The sequence below is a fragment of the Balaenoptera musculus genome, chromosome 5 (genome assembly GCF_009873245.2).
Source record: "Balaenoptera musculus isolate JJ_BM4_2016_0621 chromosome 5, mBalMus1.pri.v3, whole genome shotgun sequence".
Classification (NCBI taxonomy): Eukaryota; Metazoa; Chordata; class Mammalia; order Artiodactyla; family Balaenopteridae; genus Balaenoptera; species Balaenoptera musculus.
This window is the reverse complement of record NC_045789.1, coordinates 109,523,260-109,548,656: the sequence shown is the minus strand read 5'-3', so window position 1 is coordinate 109,548,656 and position 25,397 is coordinate 109,523,260. Positions and strand designations below refer to the sequence as shown.

The window sequence follows — 25,397 nt, the reverse complement described above, 5'->3', positions numbered from 1 at the left end:
AAATAGACTTACAGGCATAGAAAACAAACTTAAGGTTACCAAAGGGGAAAGGGGGGGAAAGGATAGATTAGGAGTTTGGGACTAACAGATACACACTACTACATATAAAATAGATAATCAACAAGGTCCTACTGTATAGCACAGGGGACTATACTCAATATCCTGTAATAAGCTATAATGGAAAAGAATCTGGAAAAGAATATATATATACATGTATATGTATAATATATACATAAATATATATATATGAAACTGAATCACTTTGCTGTACACCTGAAACTAACACAACATTGTAAATCAACTATACTTCATAAAAAAAAAAAAATGAAGCACGGGTATTTCTAAAGTTTGCCATGGCTATCTGGACTGTATATTCCACTATATAACCTACTATGCCCCTTAAATAAATGTAAAAGTCATTTCATTTGAAGTCATAGGAATTCTTTAAAGTCTACAATGTCTCCCTTCACATTTAAATTTTACTCTTAAGAGCCTATCAGATTTTGACCAGAATTAAAGTCTTAACATCCCCTTAAATCTAATATCCAGGCAGCTGTTGTTGTGATTCACCCATTATAATAATCTTTCCAAAGTTTTATTTATTTATTTATTTATTTATTTATTTATTTATTTATTTATTTATTTACTTGTGACTGTGTTGCGTCTTCGTTGCTGTGTGCGGGCTTTCTCTAGTTGCGGAGAGCAGAGGCTACTCTTCGTTGCGGTGCTCAGGCTTCTCACTGCAGTGGCTTCTCTTGTTGTGGAGCACAGGCTCTAGGCACGCAGGCTTCAGTAGTTGTGGCACATGGGCTCAGTAGTTGTGGCTTGCGGGCTCTAGAGCTCAGGCTCAGCAGTTGTGGTGCACGGGCGCAGTTGCTCTGCGGCATGTGGGATTTTCCCAGACCAGGGCTCGAACCCGTGTCCCCTGCATTGGCAGGTGGATTTCCAACCACTGCACCACCAGGGAAGTCCTTCCAAAGTGTTTTGTGCTTCTACTTCCTGTTAATAATTCTCACGGCAAAGTACAAATCATATTACTAAGCTTTATTGACCTACATACTATTCCCATAAAATTTGTATGTCTTTTGAAATAACTGCTTAAAGCTTAGCTTGAAAACATTGTTTTACATGTTTTTAAATTGTCTAAAAATATTAAGAAACATTTTTTTTAGTTGTTTAAAATTTTTTACATGGCAACTGAAAAGGCTTAAAAGATCTAGTGTCTTAGCTGTAGTGCTCCCTTAAATCAGCTTCTTATTTTAAAGCTTTTTCTTTTAATTCTAGAACTGTTTGATAAAATAGCATAATGCAAGTAGATTTTTCTTTACATTGTTCTCATCTTATAGAATTTTGAATTAATCTCTAGAGTACATTAGATGATTCTAAAATTAATATTCCTAGTTTCAGTAAGAGGGTTGTATATGCTGCTTTATGAAGATTGTGTTTGAAATGTGTTACATGAATAATATGATTTTAGAATAAATATATTAAATTACTGAGTTCCCAGACGTCATATGGTATCATATATAATATTTTATGAGTATATTTGTTATAATTAACAGCCATGAAAGCTATGAATTCCATGTTGGCACTCAGAAATTTTGGTTCCGCTTTTTGTTTGATGTTTCCAGATTAGTCTCACAGATGTCCAGATATGTCCTTTTAATATATTTTTAGTCTTTGGCTTCTTCACTGAAAAGTACACTCCATGAGAACAGTTTACTAAAGAGTCAAAGTCATTTCCTTATCATTTGATATTTAGCAAAAATAACTTAATAAATTATATGTGATTTCATACTGCAGAGTTAATTTATGGCAGTTCCTTAGTAATCCCACACATTTAAAAAAAGCTTTTTACTGATATTTGGAAAATCACAGATTTTTAAAACAAATGTAAGAACATTAAATTCAGCACTACTTTAAAGAACCCGGTAACATTATAAGTAAGGGGGGAGGCATTTAAAAGGAGGGACATTTTGGAAGGACTGGGGCAGGGTTTCCTGCAGCGCTTGCTTGTAGGTTAGCTGGGCTGTGCCGCCAGCACCAGGTCCTGAAGCAGGAATCTCAGTGTTGTGTGGAAATCCAGTTGTCCCTTCTCCTGAGGGTGAGCTTTCTTGTTGAGAGAGAGTATATAAGGGGGAAGGTATTGGCGTTTTTCCCTCCAAAACAAACAAACAAAACAATTACAGTTACTACTGTTTGTTCTCATTACCTTTGAATTTATGTCCTCCACTGTGAAAAATATCCCAGCTCATTTCCCTAGTCATCGGTGGACCAGTTTGAAGGTTTTGAACTTTTTCAAATTGGGAAAGATGTTGGTGATTTGCCACCTCCAGTAAATGTTTTTATTTCTAGGGTCATGGGATGTTGCCAGACAAATTTTGTCAAGATCTTATAGCTGATATTTTCCTTTGTTTTTCTAACCTGACTAGTGACTATGGTGAGAAGAAGCTATCAACTGACAAAAATCTTTCTATCATTAACTAGAGATACTTTTCTATGTAATTATCAAGTGCTGTTGGGTAACTATCCAGTATTCAGTTTAAATCACAGCTTCTATTTTTGGATTAATAAGCTCTGTCTTCTCTCTCTAGTCCAGAATGTAAGTGATATGCTTGCCCTATAATGTAGTAGGTGCTCAGTGTAATTGGGTAATTTTGTAAAGGAGGCAATTTAAAAACACATCATAGTCATTAGTAATTATTGGATATTTTTAAATGCACAGTTAAAAGTTTATAAATTTATGATATAGCTTCATTAACTTGGGATATTCTTTATTCCTTTAATATACCTTGCTTCTGTTAGGTAGTTAACCACAGGACAGTTAACCTTGATTTCATAGTTTGAATGAGTAATAATATTTAAAAGATGAAACCACCATCTATGGATTTAGAATGTGTGGTAGCAAGAGCATTAGTCATAACTTTCCTAGACCTGTGTGTTTGTTTATGCTTTGGAAATACTTCCTTGCTATTCATCTCCTTATCTGCTGGTACTACAGAGAGCGTGCAAATGCCATCCGTTATTTCCAAGATGTTGAGGAAACCAGCCATGACATACCAGGGAAGCTTTGATTTGCCACCTGTTACTCTCGGGGAACGGTTGGAAACTTAATGAGCATCCACATGCCTTCCACACTGCTCTCAGGAAATGAGCAAAGTGCCTAAATACAGACAGCGGACTCATCTATCTATCACCTCAGGGTCCCACTCAGAGAAAAGTACTAATACCTTCGGCATACATAAAAGTCACTAAGAACAGGCATCACTTAATTTCAAACTACTCTTAAGCTTCCTGAACAAGTATTGGAAAGTGCTCTTACCATGTGGAAGACATTTGGAATTCCTATTTCATGCATTCATGGTTCATATAGTGTTAAGATGTTCAGCTGTGAAGATTAAATTATTGTACGTTGTACATTGCACAATGTGCCATGCAAACATTGGTCTTCTGGAATAAGAATTGAGCTCAGAAAATTATTTTCATAAACAAGCCTTTAAATAGGCTTCTGGAATAAGAATTGAGCTCAGAAAATTATTTTCATAAACAAGCCTTTAAATATATTTTTCATGGGTAAAACTTTATTGTGACTAGCTTTTCCAATATCACATAAAAGGGTAAGATTCAAAGTTCCTAGTTTAAACATTTTTTTCTTTCCATACATTTTGAAAAATTGCTTACCCCTTTCATGGTTACATTACCCTAGTAATTAAGTCATGAAGAGCAGTGATCAAGAACCTTGTCTTTAGAACCAGACCACCAGTGTGTAGATCCGGGTTCTACCCCTTACCAGTTTATGAAGCTATATCATGATGCTGGGCAGTTACATAATCTCTCTGTGCTGGGTTTCCTTATAAAATGGGAATTATTATTATACATAACTCAGAGGGTTGTTGTGAGGATTAAATGAATTAATATACGTGCAGCTCCTAAAATATTGCCAAACATATAGTAAATGCTATATAAATTTTAGCTATTGTTATTTCTTTCTCTTGGAGCAGCTCAGAATATTGGAAACATTGTTTGTGCACCTGTTCTATAGAGTCTTTCCTCCTATGAGTCATTTCAACCTAGAGATCATAAAGCCATTTACACCCTGCAGTTTCATAGATTTAAATTCTGAAAACTCCTTTGCAGTGATGGTTGAATGTTACACTTAAGAGCAGTAAGATAACCTATTTTCTCTTGAAACATGACATCACACTATTCCCCTTTTCCTATAACCCAATGTATTCCACTGATAAAGGATGAGGAAACACAGTGTTCTGGGCATAAGACATGATACTGTCTTAGTTCTCCTTCCCGACACTGTTCACAGGAAAAGCAAAAGGAAAACTTGACATGTAATAATGGAAATCTTTAGGCCCCATTCATAGTGTTGCCCAGCCCAAGACATTTTTTACAAATATGAATTTTCAATGCTTGTTTTTCTCCTTTCAGCGTTGACTACCAGTGTATCTCATCATATTTAGAAAGTAAATTGGGAAAAATATACCTGATATATTAAAACGAATACAATAGGGAGACATAATACAGTAAAAATGACATCAAATCAGAAAAACAAATCATTTAGGTGGCAAAGAAATTTTTACGGTATTTTCCCTAAAAGCTTGATATTTTTGTTCTGGCTTCCACATTAGTGAAAATTTGACATTCAGATCAAGAACTTGAAGATCAGGAGACAGTAACTAACTCTTTACACTTCGTTATATAAAATCATCCTTGACACTAGATCATATAAGCACTAACTTTTACAGGTGGCAGAAACATTATTTTGTCATTCTGAGGATTAAGTATAGTGCTCAGTAATCTGTAGAAACTTATCTTCTAAATACACTGGAGGTGAGGTTCCTTCCTTAGAAACATCAAATCACATTTTTAAAATAACAGAAGAAAGTTTTTGGAAGTAACATAGAATGTGAAATGGATTTGTAAAAGAAAAAAGAAAAAATACTGGTTAAAAGGATAGCATTGTGTTATTGTTACTTATAATTATTTCCTGCTTGCACAAAGTGCGTCTGAGCAGTTGAATAGTTTAAGAGTCCAATTAGGAAACTCCTACAGCCAGAAATCAGAGATTTTTTAGCAGCCATAACGAAACCTCGACTAAATACACCAATTGTGCTTTCGTGATGTAATCCTGTTAAAAAAAAAAAAATCAGAAACTTATGTTTTCTGGATTTTAAATAAACTTGCTATTGTAGTTCTTTTTCGTCATAGCCACCAAGATGTTTTAATTTATGCTCAAATGTGATCCTTCAGGGAAATAAGTGTTTGGGGGGCAGACTCTACTTTCTCATTCTTTTTTTCCCCCTCAATAATTTTACAAATCAATCATTACCAAAACTGGCTGCCTGAAGGTTCTTATTACAACAAATGTTCTTGCTGTAATCCTCAAAAGTAGGTATCATGCTGACTTGAATTCTAATTAGCCCTTAAGCAAGAAGAATATTGTATGGTTAATGCATTCAGTGTCAAGACACATTAATCAAAATTATTGGTGAAGCTTTTAGCACCCAGGCAAGTCAGCACATATTTTTCAAGCCCTGTTGTACTATTTTTTGGGCAATGAAAATTGGATCTGCTCGGGGTAATAAATATCATGGAAAGCATGACTTGGTTTAAACTAGTATATTAGAGGTTTTTTAGACAGGTTAAAAAAATAATATCTTCTACTCCTTTAATTGATAATGACTTATAAAAATAAAACAAATGGTATTAAATGAAAAACCAGAGATTTTTCTGTGGACAAGAGATAATCAGTTAGGACTTTCTGTTCACTATTCCATTTAACAGATGGTAGGTTCTGGAAGTTTATAGGGAAACACCTCGTGAGCCATTTCTGTATGAATGAAGCTGTCTCTTCATTCTTACCTTGACTAGTAATTCCATCTACATATTTGATGACTCTTCTCACCTATATGAAAGACATCCTTTATGTAGATTTGACAACAGAGTATTAAGTGAACTGTCCCAATAGCCATTTAAAAGATAAAGTAACATCATCTAAAATACTTTCTTGCCGTGTATTAAATGTGAGTTTGAAGAAAAATCAGTCCAGATTTTATTATGGAATTCCAAGACTTAATGACTTAACGGCCATTGTTAGATTTCAGAAAGATCATTTTTTTAAAGAACTTTCTAGTTTTACCTTGTGTTTTTATAATGTAGAAGGCCAGGTTTTGTTGCCTTCTTGGTTGGTGAAGATAGTAATTGTTTGAGTTATTTGGAGGGTTTTTGTTTTGTTTTTCGGGGTTTTTGGCCAGAATACACAGAATTTAAACTATCTCAACAGGCTGTTTAAATTTTTTAAAAGTAATAGCAAATGAGTTGAGCAAAAGTGGCTTCAGTCAAAAATCTTACCTTTGCAGCATCTTCCTTTTATCCTTCAGAGTGAATAGATCCCAAATTCCCATAGCTAAATCTTCTTGTAGTTTACTTCATTTCTCTGTGTACATATTGCCAATTTATGAAAGAAAACAGAGAAAGAGAGAGGGATAAACTCTAATACTGACACTCTAATCAACAAGGGAACTTTTTGTTTGGTAACAAAAAACAGGATAATTTTTCAAATATAGCCCATATTAGTTACTATGACTTATTTTCATTGAGCTTTATACTACAAGGTCAAAGTTGTGGCTGCTGAAAGGGTTAACTATAGTTGGAAAGATCAGTGTGAGACCATTAGGCCTTCCTAAATTGGTCATGTATAAGTACACGTTTGATTTCAGCTATAGCTATTCTTTGTAGATTTGTTTCTGCATCTTTATGTGCCCTGGATGTTTAAAGCTTTCATTCAAATTAGCCACCTGTGTCAGATTTTCAGATAGGTCTGTTTGCTGCTACTCCCAGAAGTTTATTACTAGACCTACCTAACTGTGCTTTATCCTGAATTAATAGCATTTATTCTTCCCAACGTGAATCCCAGTTTAGTTGCCAGAACCACAGATACTTCATTATTCATCTTTTCTACCAGCTCAACACAGGAAGATACGTTACTGTCTTGGTACTGAGACCTAGTTTTTTAACTCATTGGTGGTAAGCTCATTAATTAATGTTGAGAAGAAACAAAGGACGAAACTCATGAAACAACTCAGGAAGAAATCAGATGTAATATTTAAGATAAGACCAGAAAGTTAAACCAAATTTTTATTTTCATTTTGAAATTTGAAGCTGCATCCATGCCATATTGCAGTAGCATGAACAGAGCTGAGATTTCTGTTTCTCTGACAACCGTCTGATCACTGGTAGGCATGTGTTTTGGGTAGCAGAATTTGGTGCCAGCCATTACTTGTGTTTTAGTGATTAAAACGTTGGATTGTTTTAAGGGTTCTGATAAACAGTGTTGTATTTTTTTTTTTCCAGGCTTTGGTTAAATCACAGCTCTGTGTTTATTTTAAGAGTTAGATATTGCATTGTTTATATTTTCCCGTTTGTCATAAGGGTAGATCTAGTTGGACATTGCCAGGACCGGTGAAGACAAAACAACAACAAAAATAGCTGATTATGCTGGGTTTAATTGCTCTGGTCATGGTAGAGGAACAGGACATTTTAAGATGCTTGTCCCTCTCCATTCTTCCTCTTCTCTTGGCTTGCTCCATCTTTCTCCCTGCTAGTTGGTTGCTTTCACTCTTTTGCTTTCCTTCCACACAGGATCAACAGCTCCAGTATGAATGGAATCCCACTTAACTTTGTAATCTTATTCTCAATGATAAGAAAAGTAAAAACCTAAAATACTATCTCACTTGAGATAGTGAGTGAATAGGTAGAGAGGTGAAGGAAAATTTAGAATACATATATATATGAAATGAGATATATATATATATGAGAAAAACAGATTAAAGTGGCTGTGAAGTAATTAGTGCTCTTAACTTATTCTTATGCTATTGATTGGTGCCTTGGTATTCACGACAAACCAATGTTTAATGCCTCTGCCTTTCCTTCATTTTTCTTAGCCATTTTTTGATTGTCATTTTTTAAAAAAGCACTAACACATCATACTGAAAAGATTAATATTGTTTCAGAAAAGGTCATATTTTAGTGTTTTCACTTTATTGGTAGAGCTATTTTACTTGCTGTTTACCTGTATAAATCCATGTTTCCCTAATTATGACAGCCAGCATCTGCCCTTTTCAAAGGATCCCTGCCTTATGTTCCCATGTTATTCCAACAATGGCTCACTCAAATTATAATTGGGTTTTCTAATTCGGGTAATTGCCTTGTAAATAAGAAAAAGAAAAAAACTCTACATTTAATTGTTCCTTAATTAAAAGTATTATAAGAGCTTAGTTCCATTATAGTTCCAATTTCCTCTATTGCATCTCTCCCCCACCTTGTCTATTCAGAAAATACGTGTGAATAACTTCCAATTTAGCAATCTCCTATTTCCCATTGATTATATGAGACTAGATATGTAAAAATGGCTCTGAGAAGCATCATACAGTCCAATAAAAATAGTTACTTCTCCTGTGTATTGTCCTGAAAAATTAGGTAACCTCATTTTTGCGTGGTTTGATTTACTTCATAAAATGATCTTGCAAAAGTGTTTTGTGTTTGAATCATATTTCAGCTGCTTTCCCCTACCTTCCTTTGACTCAGTCTCTTTCCTCTATCCTGGTTAACTAGAACTGTGACTAAAGTGGATTAACCACTTGCTTATTCTTTTGATCACATTAAAGTGTTTGTAGAAAAATAAAAAAATAAAAAAAAAAAATAAAAAAAAAAAAAGTGTTTGTAGAACCGTAGGCTGTCATAACCTTTCTCCTAGACATTTTAGGAAATTCTAGGACCTTTAAACTCTACATCAATCCTTGCCAAAGAAGCAAGATTTTTTTTTTTAAGGATTTCATTTATTTAGGGAAATTTAATAGGTATGACCATTTTCTCCTTTCCCTTTCTTACAGGAAGAAACTCACTCTTAGTAAACCTGTCATTTCTCTACCTTACACACTTTTCGTTTTGCAATCCTAAATGCTCTGGCAGATGGATATTGTCTCATAAAATGATGATATATTCACATGAGAAAATTTAGGGTTACTTCTTGAAAGGAGTTGAAGAGGTATTGAGTATAACCCCATACAGGTCGCAAAGAATCAAGAAGTCACCATGTATATCATGGTGTATATGTATATACACCATGTATATGTGTATACATATATATGTGTATACATGGTATATACACCATGAAATTGTGTTACTCTTTTTTTGATATACATGTATATCTCTGTAATTAGCTGCAGAGGTGTTATAATACCACTACCACTAATAATAATAATGATAGCTAGCATTTTTGAGCCTGTAAGATAAGAACAACAATAACATTTATAGTTTACTTACTTTGTTCTAGAGGTGGTGCTAAGCACTTTGCTTGAATTATCCAATAAGTCTTGACTAAGTCATCCCTTAATGACACCAGAATCTTTAATTATTTGGCACCTCAGGATCACAGCTTGCAAAGCCAGGCTTTAACTCAATTCTGTACCTTTGTACCAACAGTTCTCAAAGATTTAACCTCAAAACCCTTTTACACACTTAAAAATCAGGATTGAAGGATTTTTTATTTATGTAGGTTATACCTATTGATATGTCTGTATTAGATATTAAAATAGAAATTTAAACAACCCATTATATGTTAACTAAATAACATTTTTATGAAGCACAACTGAATTTTACAAAACAAACAAAAAATTAGCAGGAAGAATGACATTGTTGTCTTCTTTTTTTTTTTTTTCCGAATCTCTTCGATGTCTGGCTTAATAGAAGGCAGCTGGATTCTCATATCTGCTTCTGCATTCAGTCTGTTGCAATTTGTTGTCTTTGTTGAAGCATATGAAGAAGAACCAGCCTCATACAGATATGTAATTGGACAAGGGAAGATTATTTTAATAGCCTTTCCATGAAATTGTGTTACTCTTTTTTTGATACTACCCCAAACTCTACAAGTAGTAGTTTCAACTTAAAGGTTAGGTGCAATATGAAATCTGAAACCATATCAATGAATCAATCTTTCCTACTCTGTACACTAATAAGGGTAAGTGAAAAGGCACTCTGAGAACCTCTGGTATAAGTCTAGGAAGGTAAAAATCAGTCCAACCAGCTCAAGACCATGAGTAGACATATTTATGCCTTATTTCAATAATTGTCTTTCAAGCCTGAGACGGAAAAGAGACCAATGATTATTTCCTCCCAATCCTGCCAAGATATAGACAGGATGGAGACAATGTCTCTAAAGTAATTGAGAGCTCTGGCATTAAATAAACATGAAGCTATGATCCTAAAGTTAAGTATGCTGTTGTTCCCCTTGAATAAATTGAAATAAGAAACGAATGTATCGAGATGGTAGATGCTTTCTTAGAGTGGCATGATAAAGTACCACTAATCATACTCAAAGCCTTTAAAATAAGCCAGTATTAATAATGCTAAAATTGTTGAGTGTCCAATGCATTGCTAATTTTATATCTTGAAATAAAAATTTTCACCCTGAACATTCTGTGTAAAGGAAATTGCTATCCATTTAACTCAGGAGAACTTAAATATATTATGTTCTTAAAAAGGAAGAAAAAACGCTTTGGTCACTGAGATCACAAAGCCTTATTTATTTTTTGGTGACTTTTGAAACTGCATGCTTCAACTTTTTATAAACTAAACACTGACCTAAATAAGAAATACATTTTTGCAACATTTCTCTTTTTTCTTCTCTTTTATTAGTATGCTTTAACGGTACTTCTATTTGCTTTGCTAACAGTGAAATCATTTTATTTCTACTTGAAGATTTGCAAGAGTCTTGTCTACCTGTAAACTTTCTACCTATTAACTTGCATTATATTTTCATGACAGTAAGTTGTTACTAATGATACACATGAACTTTAATACAGCTTTTTTCTTGAGGGTGGAGAGGGAATATTTATATATTTGTGTAAATCATTTTATTGGGAGAAATGTCTTACTTGTAAGTAAGTATATTTCTTATGTATTTTGTTTAAAACAACAAGTTAAACTTTTTTTACAAGAAATAGAATGGTCATCATTGATTTTTCTGAATATAGTTGATTTTCATTTTAGACGATTAAGAGATTGATCCAAAATTATTTGTTCAGATTTTCCTCTCCATTATATGTAAAGGTATGGAGACAGGTAGAACAGAGTTATAGAAATTTCGCAAACAATAAACCTAAAGCATTCATTCCCCTATGCTTTTTTTTTTCTTAAAGCAGTACCATGAGCATAAGAGCTAGAGATAATCCATTTCAGTTATTTATCGCTGTTCAGCACATTTTGCAGTGCTGATATCCTTTTGTTCCCTGCCCAACACCAAGGTTTTATACAGCATATTTTAAAAAATCACTATTGCAGAAATATTTGATGACACTCTAACACTTCTTATCAAACGTCCTCTGTATCTTCCTGCTCAGCTCTGAAAAACAAATGTTGAAATATAGCTACCTTAGAAAAAAATCAAATATATCAAACAACATTAGCTACTGCTCCAGAAATAATCCAATGGGGGGAAACAAATAAACAAACAAATCCCAGAAAACATGGGAACAGAGCCATTATGTTTTTGTTTTGTTTTTCTTTGCTTTAAAACATTGTTATAGATTTCAGGAAGTTAGACTTTTACATTTGAGCTCACGTTGTTAAGAAGAAAATAAAACTTTAGAGTTTATATGTGAACACTGGTCTCAGGTGTTTTCTGATGCCAAATACCTGGTGTCTTTTCCAACACCAGTTCTCCAACTCTGATTCTCTGACACCGACTGCATGTCCTACAATTCAATCCTATTGTGACACTAACTACTCAGGATTAGCATCAGATTCCGTAGGTTTAAGGGTTCAGTCCCACAAGACTGCCCTCACTTCAGACCCCAATTACAAGTACCACCCACCTCACCCCCTCCCCCTTACCTGAACTTACGTCTGGCTTAGCTACAAATTCCAGGGTACTCACAGCCACCCTCTCCCACTCCCACTCAAGTTTGATAATTTGCTACAGTGACTCACAGAACTCAGGAAAATACCATACTTACCATTACAGTTTGTTATGAAAGATTAAAATGAGCAGCCAAATGGAGAGGTACAAAGGGTGAAGTCAAAAGTGTCCTGAGGGCAGGAGCCTCTGTCCCTGTGGAGTTGGGGGGCACCACCCTGCCAGCACATGGATGTGTTCATCAGCTCAGAAGCTCTCTAGTCCCCATTGCTTTGGAAGTTTTATGAAAGTTCCGTTATGTAGGCGTGATTGATTAAAGCATTGGTCATTGGTGATTAAACTCAATCTCCATCTCCCTCTCTGGAGATGGTGAGAGGAGGGGAAATGTTGAAAGTTCCAACCTTCTTATCACAGCCCCGACCCTGAAGCTATCTAGGGGCCCACCATAGTCACCCCATTAGCATAAACTCAGATATGTTTGAAAGGGGCTCGTTAAGAGTAACAAAACATGCTCCTGTTACTCTTATTACTCAGGAAATTCCAAAGGTTTTAGGAACCAGGAACAAGACCAAATATATATTTTTTATTATACCACAACTGGGTTTCCTCCAGGTGGTAGAGAAGAGATTTTGAGGCTGGGCAAGAAGAGATTTTTTGCTTTCCATCTGAACATTACTGAATCTCTTCCCTAGCCACACCCACTGTATCAGTTATCAATTGCTGCCTACCATACAAGCCCCCCAAATGGGAGTGGCTTAAAACAATAGTCCTCTCACAGTTTTGGAGGAACGAGAATTTGAGCATGGCTCAGCTGGGTACCTCTGTCTCAATGTCTCCCATGGGGATGCAGTCAAGCTGTCAGCCAGGGCTGTGATCTCATCTGAAGACTCTACTGAGGTGGAGCATCTGCTCCCAAGTTCACACATGTGGCTGTTGGCACACGTTGGTCCTCACCATGGGGACCTCTCCATAGGGCTGCTCATGGCAGGTGGTTTTCCAGAAAGCAAGTTGATTCAAGTGAGAGAGAACAAGGAAGAGTCCCCAGGATGGAAGCCACCGTCTTTTTATAACTTAGTCTCAGAAGTGATATCCCATTACTTCTGCCATATTCTGTTCATTAGATATGAGTCAGTAAATCCAGTGCACACTCAAGCAGAGGGGTTACGCAAAGGCATTGAATACCAGGAGATGGGATCATTGAGGCCCATCTCAGAGGCTACCTACCACATCCACCCTAACATAATGGATCTTGATTTGGTAAATGATAAGAAGCATTGGACAACAGATGAGAAAGGAAATTGTAAAGACATTTGTCTGGTTTCTTTGTCACTTTTATTTTCTCAAGCTCCTCAAAAGCCTTGCTCAAAGTACTGTCGCTGATCAAAACCAGTTCTGATTAATTTTATAGTTAGTAGCTGGATCTCAGCAAGAAAGCTATATACAATGAAAGGAGTAAAATCCCAGTAGAAGGAAATCAGTTTAACTTTACATATTTACTGTCAAATATGTAATAATCTCATATGCCCATTTTTTTAAAGGGAGAACCAGGTTTCATTGGTCCTCAAGGAGAACCAGGCTTACCAGGGTTACCAGGAATAAAGGTAAACGTAGTGTTTTTCCCTTCCTTTCTTTCTGAAATTTTTGTCATATATTTTTAGTCCATTATGTTACTTAGGTGACCGGATATTTTTGCCTAATGGAGAACTAAAGCAGCGTAGCACCTATTCCTAACACTTCTAATGGGAATACCATGTTAAATAGAATAATAGGAAGTTAATTCCAGAAAGCCTTAGGCAAAACAACAGGATGGTGGAATACATTCATTGTTCCAGTTGTCCCCCAAATTGTACCTAAATTGATACGATGCTATTAGTCTCCTGGCCATATGGAAAAGTGAGGGAATTCTGAGGAGGAGAGGTAGAACTCATTAACTCCTGCTCCTCATTACGCATTTTAAGACATATGCATAAATCAAACATTATTACTATTCCCCCATCACTCCCTAGATTTCAAAGGCAGGTACTGATGTCATATAGATTCCTAAGTGTCTCATCCCAAAAGGATCCATCCTGAATAACGTCTGCAGAAAGATTCTGTAATGAAAACCATCTCGTGATCTTCCACTTGGCAACCTGAGAGAGGGCCCTAAAAGCAAAATCTATATGCTGCCATATAAAAAACTATGTTGCTGTGGATACAGTCAGAGCCATAGTTCCCTTTTTATCTACCCAGTAAGACATAAAAAGGTACAGCTCTGAGGATGGAACTTTATTCATGACAGACTCATGAATCAAAGAAGGAGCAAAATTAGATCAAACTACTTTCTTTTATTTTTAAACCATAGCAGTTTTGCCTCAGTGTGTATTGCATTCACCAGAAATAAGCCAGGATGATTTCCAAGAGCTCGAGAAATATGTTCATGGTTTGTTCTGACAGAGGAGTCCTCATTTCCGCTGGTCAAGAGAAAATAACTCTAATCCTAGTAAATGGAAACTATGTGTGGCCTAAGGGAGACTAAAACTCTGTCGAATTTATGCAAAATTGCTGTTTTCTCAGCAATTCCTTTTTCACATAATGAGCTGTCAAGCTTATTAACAAAATATGAGGAAAGCCTGTTTTAGCCTGAACAGATTTATACAAGAAATGCACTTTCTGGAATAAAAAGAGCTAGAACAAAAGAATAATGAGCATTCTGTGTTCATGTCAGAACTCTTGTATTTATTCAGGCTTGCAGCCTCACAACCAGGTAGAGAAAGAGGACTGCTTTGTGGATAAGCACAAAGAAACGGGAAACCTGGTCAGTGCTGGAGAGGACCAGGCATGAACATGATCTCTAAATGTTTGTGGCATTTTGTTTGCTGAACAAGGGAAAATAGGAGAAACACAGACTGTGGAGTGTAGAGTTCATCCCTAAATATATTTTCTTTTTTTCACTTATTTTAAACTATTCCACAGTCAAAAAAATCCAGATATAGAGCCATAAAATCAACATTAATTACTGTTCATGAAGAACCCAGCCTGATTTTACAGAACAGATACTTTTATAACAGATACTACTCTGAACTCCCAATAAAAGTAAAGGCTGTACTGTAACTGTTTTGTATTTCCACAAGAAGGGATGTGAATAAGAAATTTATTTAACAATATTTTGAAGTTAATTTTCAGCTGAATTACCTATCTAACATGAAATTGGTATCATAATGGAAAAGTCATGATTATTTAAAAATCTCTTTCAGCTGAACACTAGTCTTTTACCGGTTGTGTAGGCAGTCTGGATTTGTACCAGTAAATTCAGATTTTAAAAATAAACTAAGTCCTCATATTTTATCCCCAACACAGTGAAGAGAGATCATAATGAAGAAAGACATATAATTGCATCTAAAAATCTGTTTCATGTACTGCTGTATTCTCAGCCTCTGTATAGCGCCTGAGAGAAACCTGCATCAGTCTAAAGAAATAGGACTTTATTATGAAAAATTTAGAATACTTTGTATAATATTGTTTATTCATTAATTCAACACATTTTTTGCCAGACATTTTTCTAGTATTTGAGAATGGGGAATAAATGCAATAAAAACAGTCTCTACTCTACTGAAGCTTACACTGTAATATGTGTAAGAAAGGGGTGGAAGAAAAGAAAAAAGTAAACAAATATATAATGTAATTCCAGAGGGAGAGTAATAAGCAACTGATTAGGGGCATGATGATAATAAGTGATTCTAGGTAAACATATATAGACTCCACTACTCTGGTAAATACTACAGAGAAATGATTTTCTACAATTTTTGTTTTTCTCTAAAATAAGGTTATAGTAACCATTTTAGAATTCTTCTGTAAAATATTAAGAGCAACACCAAACATGGTATATACATATTTAAATAAAAATTCCATATACCAGCAAAATGCTTCAGTCTCTAATCCCTGGAAAATCTCTTCTGGAGCACCTTTTCCATCTCCTGCATCCAATCAAGTCCCTTGTCTTTCTCCCAACCTCTCCATTGTCCCACTTCCTTTTGGTTCATGCTGAGAAACCTACTGAGTCTTCTTTATCCTGGCCCTAATCTATCCCACCTCCCCTGCAAAACCACAAAGGCTTCCCACAGTGGGCATGATACAGACAAAGATCTTGGAATTTAAAGCCCTACATCACCCATAACAGATCCAAATCCTATTTTTCTTTTCCTTTCCAAGACGAATCAGTCCTTCAGTGAGAAGGGTGCCTCCCTCATCCATAAACATACCATCACCAGAAATCAAAACTTGTTTGATTATTGAAATTCTACCCATCGTGCAGAAAGCTGAACACTCTCAAGTCTGTGTTCAGGGAGTGTAAAACAGCACCGTCTTCCTGAAGGGCGATTAGCTAGCTTTTAAAATGTTTATACTTTTTGACACAGCCATTTGCCTAGTAGGAATTTATCCTAAGAATATGACCAGAGATGTGCAAAAGATTTACATACAAAAACATTTATGCAAAAATTGAAGATTGACTACAGTCAGTTCTAAATTACAGCTCGCCCACGTTACAGGTTTTGGGCAAGTTATTTAACCTCTCTGAGCTTCAGTTTCCTCATCTGTAGACTATGGATACTAACACCTTTCTCATTTGTCCTGAGGATTAGATAGGATAATGCATGTCAAGTGTTGCGTGCAGTTCCTGCACTCATCAATAGCACAGTTATAAACAGTGATAATTATAATATACACCCTACCCCATCCTTCAGGACATGACCCAAGTCTCACCAAAAGGAAGTCAATCTGGACCATTGAAAACCCTGTGGAGTTTCTTCTTCTCTCACATATGGCCTTACATTACTCCTTAACTCTTAACTATTTTGTTCATGTGGATCTTATCTAACTAGAGCACTAGCTCCCTGTGGGCAGTGACCATGCTCATCCTTCCCAGAGCTATAAATATAGTAAAAGCTGTAACACCTGTGGATCTTGTACCATGCCAAGCACATTCCATTTCTAGGTTGTGAAACCAGTACTCTAATTTTCTCCATTTTACAGAGGAAACTGAGGCTTTCAGAACTTAACTAACTTTCCCCAAAACACAGAACTGGTAAGTATTCCAGAGCCAGGAGTAAAGCCCAGAATATCAAATTACAAAACTTGGCACTTAGCCATTTTGCCATGCTTCGGAAGATCTTAAAAAGTTGCTGCAGACTGAAAACTATGTCCATGCCTGTTGTGAGGTATTAATGATGGCCCTTATCAATTCCCTTTAAAGGTCTTTCTGGGACTTCCCTAGCAGTCCAGTGGTTAAGACTCCGAGCTTCCAATGCAGGGAGCACCGGTTCGATTCCTGGTCGGGGAACTATGATCCCACATAGGGCGCGGCCAAAAAAAAAAAAAGAAAGAGTCTTTCCATTTACCAACATAGGTATCTGACAGGCATTTACCGAACCATTTCCTTGTCTATAAAACGGGAATGAAAATGCAAACATTGAATAATTATTTTGATTATTAAATGAGATAATCCATGTTGAGGTTAATACAATGCTGAGTATGTGGTAAATAAATAGTAACTTTCTGCTTTCTTTGATTTTATTCAACTCACTCATTAACCTACAGGGACTAGCTGGGGGTGATAGGGGGCGCCATTTACCTGTTTTGCGATTTGTGACAGGGCGACCGTGGGGAGGCAGGGCATCCTGGAAGAGGGGATCGAGGGGAGCCTGGAGCCCCTGGACCAAAGGTCAGTTATTCTCACACTGAAAAACAACATTCTCTGGTTTGGAAATGTGTGCCACTTACTTTAGAACGTGCAACTAAAATAAAATTATTCAAGGGGTATTAAAACAGCCAAAATCACAAATGATTCATTGAAATTCACACCAATTCGTTATTTTCTAAGAAGGGTTTTACAATTCAACTTTTCCAGTTTACTCTGTTCTGTTCAGTCAACAAATTAATAACACATCCAAATACAAATCGGGAGGTACTGTCACACTAACACCTTACCACTCGATGTATATTAAAGCCTACTGAGGAAAATGTGGATCTGTGCTGTGTTAGTTTCTATGGTAATTTGATGGTGTGTAACACCTTGAAAATATGAGAGCTAAGGATTTATTTGACTGTTCAATCTATTCCTCTAAACTTCCTGCAAACTAGTATGGTAACACTTTATTTTAATAACCCAACCTAGAGACACAGGAAATGATTTACTCTTTGATGAAAAGGAAATTTACACAAACACTGTTGAGACTAATGAGAATTAGTCACAGAACTCTTCCCATCCGCTGATGGGTGGGCAGTCTTCAGAATTATAATGGCATGAAGGTTGGTGGAGAGACCAGGGAGTGAACTAATGATACGGTGATAATACTTATGTTCAGTGTTGTAACAGCCTACATTATATAGAGTCATATATTGAGGCAGTTAAAATAAAGTGTTTCCATTTTTCTTTATTATTCTGAGTCACTGCTAATTTCTTTTTTTTCTGTTCTTACCTCCCTCTGTCATTTTCTCTTTTTCATCTTCATATTCTTCTATAATAGGGGAAACAAGGTGAATCAGGAACTAGAGGTCCAAAGGGGTCAAAGGTCAGTAACCGGGTAACCATTTTAATGTAACATGAGGCCTTCATGTAATACGTGCCTCTTCTACAGAGAATCATGTTTTAGATTAAACTCTTTCACACAATGGGATTGCAGTAATTTCATCCCTATGATGATATCTCAGAACAGTTGGTTTGTTTCATCTTGTTTGTTTTTGTGTTCCTGTGCTTCAGACCTTTCTTTATGAGAAATGGTATTTCCTGTTTCATATGTATAGCTTATTTGGAAAAAATTAAGTACTTTACTTAAATTATATATAGTATAATCTTATTTTTTATTTCCTGGCTATCTTTGTGATAAATGTTCAGATTATACTTTGCTTTTAAGTCAGTTGACTCCCTTCATTCCATTAAAATTTCACCACCAATTGAAATTCTCTCCTTTATCATGCTCTTTATATAGTACCTGCAATAATCTATATACTACTAGCAGAATCGTGTTATTAATCATGTTATTAATCATGCTAATAATGTGGAAAATGGGGAAAACAGCAGGAATTAATAATTCCCCATTCATAGTGAAATTTTATTACTATGGTCAATGTTATTAGCATAATGTGGATAGAAAAATTATAATCCCTTTTCCTGCTCATCTTCATTGGTCCTTTATCCAGTTTATAAGAATATGTAGAAAGACATATAAAAATGCTTTGAATTCTATCTAGGAAAAGGGCCCTGTAAATTTTAGGCTATTTTAAAGAACCTTCAAATCTACACACGTTCAAATCTCTTCTCCAAAATTTCTGTTTAGACTTCTGAAAATTTCAAGTGTTCTCAGTGATGCATTTGCAGTTTGAGGTTTAGATGATTCCTGGTGTCTCTTGGTGGGGATGGGAAGTAGTCATCACACCATAAATGGACGTTTAGAGACTTTTCATATTGCGTTGAAAAAAAGAGAAAGCTGTGTTTGCCCAGATCTTGACCTTCAGCCCCGCCAACCTGGCCCAGCTAGCTGCTGTCCACTTCAGCACTGTCTGAGGACTAAGAGACCTGTACCTCTAGAAAACTTTGCCTTAGATCCTCGTCATCAGAGGGAGGCCCAGCTGCTGACCTTTCCCTCCTAATCTCCCTAGAATGAGCTATCCATTGATCTCTCTTCCTTCCTTGTCCTTATTATCTACACTTCTTCTTCTCAGAGAACAGACAACCCGATTAATTGGTTGGCTCTTTTCCCCCTTGCCCCCAATCTCTTCATATACAGGCAAGAACATGGCTCAATCTGAGAGGTAAAATCTTACTTTGGGTGTCATAGAAACCACTTGCTTTGCTTTTCAAGATCCCGAGGAAGCAAGTTACCATATGTATTGTTGTTTCAAGATACTCTGTCATCTGAAGGGGGAAGTTTAATTCACTTCAGGGGGCATCTTAAAGAAGCATTTGCCATGTCAGTGGTTATTGTATTTCTAGTTGTTATTTTCCACTTCAGAAGTTCATATTAAAAGTGTTGCTGTATGGTATTAAATACATCCTTAGATTTGAGATATTTCTGGACTGTTGGCCTCACTACTAACTCGGTTTTCTTCTCTTTTCACTGGGGAAAGGGCGACCGTGGAGACAAAGGGGACTCTGGAGCCCTGGGACCGAGGGTGAGTGTGTCTCCTCTACTATTTTGGCCTCCAACGAACCTAGATTTGAAGTGTGTGTCTATGTGGCTTTTCACAAGGCACTTGGACTAATAATACCCAACAACAGCACCGGAGGTAGACTTCTGTGACTATTCCTGCTACTCCCCCCTTTCTTCTTATTTTTCATTGCAGTCACCAGGAGCACTGAGTATGTAGACTGGAACACGTAAGATAAGCCCATAAGGAGAAGGTCTAAAGAACTCTTTCTGTCTACTTCCCCTCTGCCAAATGAGCAATAGCAAGCCCATAGCCATCCACCTAATAGAACTTTCCACTTTTCAATTAACTCAATTAAAAAGAAAGCAATAGTCCATATTTTTAGAACCTTTTTAAAGCACGGGCAGGGAATTAGGACATGACTAATGGAAATTGAGTGGCAGAGTTACTGAGTAGGATAGACATCTTAAAAATATTTGTTCCCTCCTTACAGGTACTGTTCAAAAAAATATATATGTATTTGTTCCCTATTTGCTTCCATTTTAATGGAATTCTATTCCTGTTAGGAAAGCCAAGCATTTCCTACAGTACAGTGTTCCATCTTCTTAAAAAATGAAGAAGCAATCTATGAGGTGTAGATGAGGAGAAAGAGGTCAGGAGTTGCTTTAATAAATGTAGATAAAGCCAACAAAATTTTGCAAGTCAAATCAGATTAGCCTACACATTATAATTTTTAGGAAGCAGCTTTTGAGATTGAATTGTATTTCTTTTTTATCCAATTTAATATATTTAACCTACCACAGACAGGAAGTTAGAAGTAGTTTGCCTCCTTTGAAATAAGGACAAACTTTGAACATGATTATTTATTCTAAAGTACATTTGGGCCTTAGTCGGGAATCGATGGTCAGAGAGAGCTGTTTGCTGCTATTTCTGTTTTCGCCACAGTCCGTTCTTCATCCTAGCCCAACCCCCATGACGTTCTCTTGGCTAATTTTTTCATAGGGTCCACCTGGTCAAAAGGGAGATCAAGGAGCCACCGAGATCATAGACTACAACGGCAACCTCCACGAAGCCTTGCAGGCAAGTGACTGCTCCCTGCCCTGACACAGACACTGACACTGATGAGACCCTTGTAATGTGTGTAAATATCAGCTTCCACCCCCCCCTCAGATCTCAGAGGGCTCCACTGCTCAAAGCACACCTTCTCCCTGATCTCCTGAACCCATCTTCTTCTCCCTGCCCCAGTTTATCCTCTTTATTGCCTAGCATTTTTCAATCTTTCCTTCTCTTTCCCTTCTACATTCAGGTGTGCTTTAGTCAGTCTTATCTTAAATCTTGTACTGGTTTTGCCAAGCTTTGTCTCCTTGCTTGATACGTGAACCTAGCAAAGCCATTAAGAGCCCTGTGGCTCTGGAGTTTGAGCTGCCTGGGTTCAAATCTCTTGCTTACTAAGTGGTGCATGAGCTAGGGTTGTTGTGAGTAGATGACTAAGTACATTTTATACACTTAGAACAGTGCCTAGCACATAATAAGTCTTTTATAGGTATTTCCTGCTACTGCTCCTGTTCAATTCTTTTTCTTCCGTTAATAAAAAGCCATAGACTATGCGGCTTGTCTCCATCACCTTTGCTTCCTATTTATCCTCTTCATACTTAGACTCCTGTGTTGTAGCTTGTACCATTATTTTGTTGAAATTTCTCTTGTAAAGGTCAACAATAACCTCTAGGTCAAAACCATTGTACTCATCACTCTTGACTTTTATGTGACATTATACTAAACCACCTTCCTTTTGAAACTCTTTCTTTCTGGTTTCTCCAACCTTCTACTCTCATTTCTTCCAGTTTTCTTCTTCGATGGATCCACTCCATTTTAGTATTTCCAATTTCTCTGTCCACCCCCTAATTTTGGGTATTCTCAAGTCTCTGATCTTTTCTTGGTACAATCACTCCCTTTGTGTTCTTTCACATTATGCCCTCCAAATCTTTCACCTCCAGGTCTGATCTGCATATACCTCTAGCTCTCCAGGAATATTTCCACTATGGATGCAACACTGCCTTGTCAACTTCCACCAATACATACAATTATCCTGGTTACCTTTCACACCTACCACATGATTCCCTTTCCTAACTAACCAGTTTCTGTCAATGAAACCATAAGTTTTCTAATTTCTTGAGATGGAAACTTTAGTGTCATTTTAAAACTATTCTTTGTCCTTCGTCCTTTATATCTCACCAGAAGCTACTGTTTCCTTTTTCAAAGTATCTCTTGAGGCTTCCCCACTCTCTCCATTCCCAGTTAGGTCTACGTGTTGTTTATATCAGATCTAACACTGCAACGAGCCCTTAACCAACTCCTCTACCCCTAGTGCCTCCTTGCTCTTCTAATCCATTCCTATATATCACTCCAAGGGTAATTTTCCTAAACTATCACTATTTTGATGACTCTAATCTGTTTGGAAACTTAAGTGACCCTCTTGCCTACTCTATCAAGCCCAAACTTCTCCATCTGACTTTTAAGTCCCTATAACCCTGCCTTTCCTGTACAGAATTTTTTATTTCTCCACAACATATTTATCATATCTATAAAAATAACCATCTTTTTTCCTGGTTTATCCTTTTTCTTTCATTCATCCATCTAAATCCTATCCAACAATTCACTGCTGCCACCCAGATGAATTTCTCCTCTGAATCCTTTTAAATATTAGCAGTCAGGACCCAGTAGTTTAACATTTAATTATTCTCAAATTCCATAATTTACTTTAGTTTTGCCTCTTACCAGATTGTAAATTACTTGTTGACAAGAAACTCATCTTATACTTATTTTGTCTCCCCCAAAGTGTCTGACCCAGGTCTAGGCATGTAAATATTAAATAAACTTATTGGTTGAATTAGTAAGTATACTTCATTCATATGCACAATCCATTTTTTTGCTTGAAAGCCAAATTAGTTGTTTTAAATATTTTCCATTTTGTACTTGTTTGATTTTTTTTTCCACCCATATGATTTCACTAACATTATCTAATTATGGTAGATCTACATTTCTATGGGTCCTTTGTTACAACTATCATTTTTAAATAGTAAAGCATTTATTAAATAGTTTTTACAGAATCTATCTTCAGCTTTGTATTTTTCTGTTCTTTTTATTCTTTTTCTTCTGATAAAGCACATAGAGACACATGCTTACTGCTTAGAGAAACATTACCTGGGCAGTGTGTTCAGTCAACAGCTTGCATTAGGGTTCCTCAGTGCAAGTGGCCTAGACTCAAGCAGTAGCCTCTGGGCTATTGTCAAATTCTAGAATCAGTTTTCTAAATTGTTCCCTTTTTCCCGCAAGTTGATAACTGCGTATATAAAGAAAGAGAAAGAACAGGAAGTTTTTTTACTTACTATGTTGTCAGTGTTCTTACTTCTAAAATATAGGGTCACATTTTTCAACTTTATTAGCAATATTGTAAATTTCCCTTAAACTGCTTCCAATGGCACCATAATTCTTACTACTGCCTTTAAGAGGTATCCACTCTCTTATCTTTCAAGATATGCTCCTATGTTATTGGCCATGGCCATTTTCTGGAAAGACTGTGGAAGAGTTTTAAAGCCTTTACATGAACAGAGCCTGGCATGAAGCAAGCTACCCTCAGTCTAAAACTGAAATCTGCTTTGATTTCCCCTCTGTTACTAACTAGCTGAGTCACTTTGGGGAAATCACATAATGTATCTATATTTCATTGATCTGATCTGTAAAATGAGAATGATTTGGAATGGATTTTTTCTAAGAGTCCATAAAGTCTAATATTATGCTTAGGGTTATTTTTTTAGGAGCTCCTGAATACTCTCTGTTGATGTGCCAAAACGCACTGTACTTTTTAAAAAAATCTAACACCTACATCTTGATATGAAAGAATAGATGTGCTCAGTTTCTTTTTTCACCTCGAGTTCTATATGACTGTAAACCAGTCAACATCCATCACAGCCAACTAGTTCATGTTTATACCTCAACCTAAAGATTTATTATTCTTAGGGGGTTGTTTAGGCAACTACGTGTTGTGCTTGTAAATAGCTTATAGGTTTTTTTTTTTCACTTCAAAACTATTTGTTTTTCCAATATAGTACTCTAGTGAATTAAGAGTCCCTAATAAATAAATTAAACTAAATAGCCATTAGATTGAGAGGAAGGAATAGACATTTGTTCTTCTAGTTCTCTAACCAGTGATGGATATTCAGTTTTGCAAATTCCATTTCACTATTGCCTCCTCTAAAAAACACCTGCCCCAAAATCTGGATACTTAGATAAATAAGTGTATATCACAATTATAAAAATATCACTTAGAGATATAAAATTTTACTCTTGCCTCTACTGACAGTTGTTACAGGCATACCTCCTTTTATTGCATTTCGAAGATACTGCATTTTTTTACAAATGGAAAGTTTATGGCAACCCTGTGCCAAGCAAGTCTATTGGTTCCACTTTTCCAACCGCATTTGCTCACTTCATGTCTCTCTGCCACATTTTGGTAATTCTCACAACATTTCAAATTTGTTAATTTTGATTATATTTGTTATGGTGATCTGTGATCTTTTTTTTTTCCCTGGCTGCGCCACATGGCTTGCAGGATCTTAATTCCCCAACCGGGGATCAAACCTGGGCCCATGGCAGTGAAAGGGCTGAGTCCTAACCACTGGACCACCAGGGAATTCCCTGTGATCAGCGATCTTTGATGTTACTATTGCAAAAAGACTATGATTCTCTGAAGGCTCAAATGATGGTTAGCATTTTTTTTAGCAATAAAGTTTTTTTTATTGAAGTATAGTTGATGTACAATATTATGTAAGTTACAGGTGAGTAATACATATAGTGATTTACAGTTTTTAAAGGTTATACTTCATTTATAGTTATTATAAAATATTGGCTATATTCCCTGTGTTGTACAATATATCCTTGAGCAATAAAAGTATTTTTTGATTAGGGTATGTACACTTTTTTTAGACATAATGCTATTGCACACTTAATAGAATACATTACAGTTTAAACAAAACTTTTATATGCACTGGGAAACCAAAATTTGTATGACTTGCTTTATCACGACATTCACTTTATTTCGGTGGTCTGAAACCCTAACCCGCAATATCTGAGGTATGCCCGTATTTACATGAGCATTTGTCATAGCCGTTTATTTTGATTTTTATTTAAGGTGGTTATGTTTCCACAATTAGCAGTAAAACCTTTCGTTTCCTACCTCAAGCTTTTAAAATTTCTCAACACCATATAAACTAAACCTCTTCTCTAGTGTAAATCAGGGGTGATTTTAAGCTTGCATCATTATGAGACGTGAAAGAAAATAAGTTTT

General features: G+C 36.1%; 1 protein-coding gene across 7 annotated transcripts in view; it reads left to right on the top strand.

The window, feature by feature from the left end:
- Positions 1–25,397, top strand: part of COL25A1 (collagen type XXV alpha 1 chain) — a 478,809-nt gene that overhangs the window by 409,988 nt on the left and 43,424 nt on the right. For all 7 annotated transcript variants that reach the window (XM_036853780.1, XM_036853776.1, XM_036853781.1 and 4 more), the window contains 5 exons: positions 13,465–13,527; positions 17,559–17,627; positions 18,433–18,477; positions 20,033–20,077; positions 21,056–21,133. In XM_036853780.1, coding sequence (XP_036709675.1) covers positions 13,465–13,527; positions 17,559–17,627; positions 18,433–18,477; positions 20,033–20,077; positions 21,056–21,133 — 300 coding nt within the window. The remainder of the gene's footprint in view (positions 1–13,464; positions 13,528–17,558; positions 17,628–18,432; positions 18,478–20,032; positions 20,078–21,055; positions 21,134–25,397) is intronic.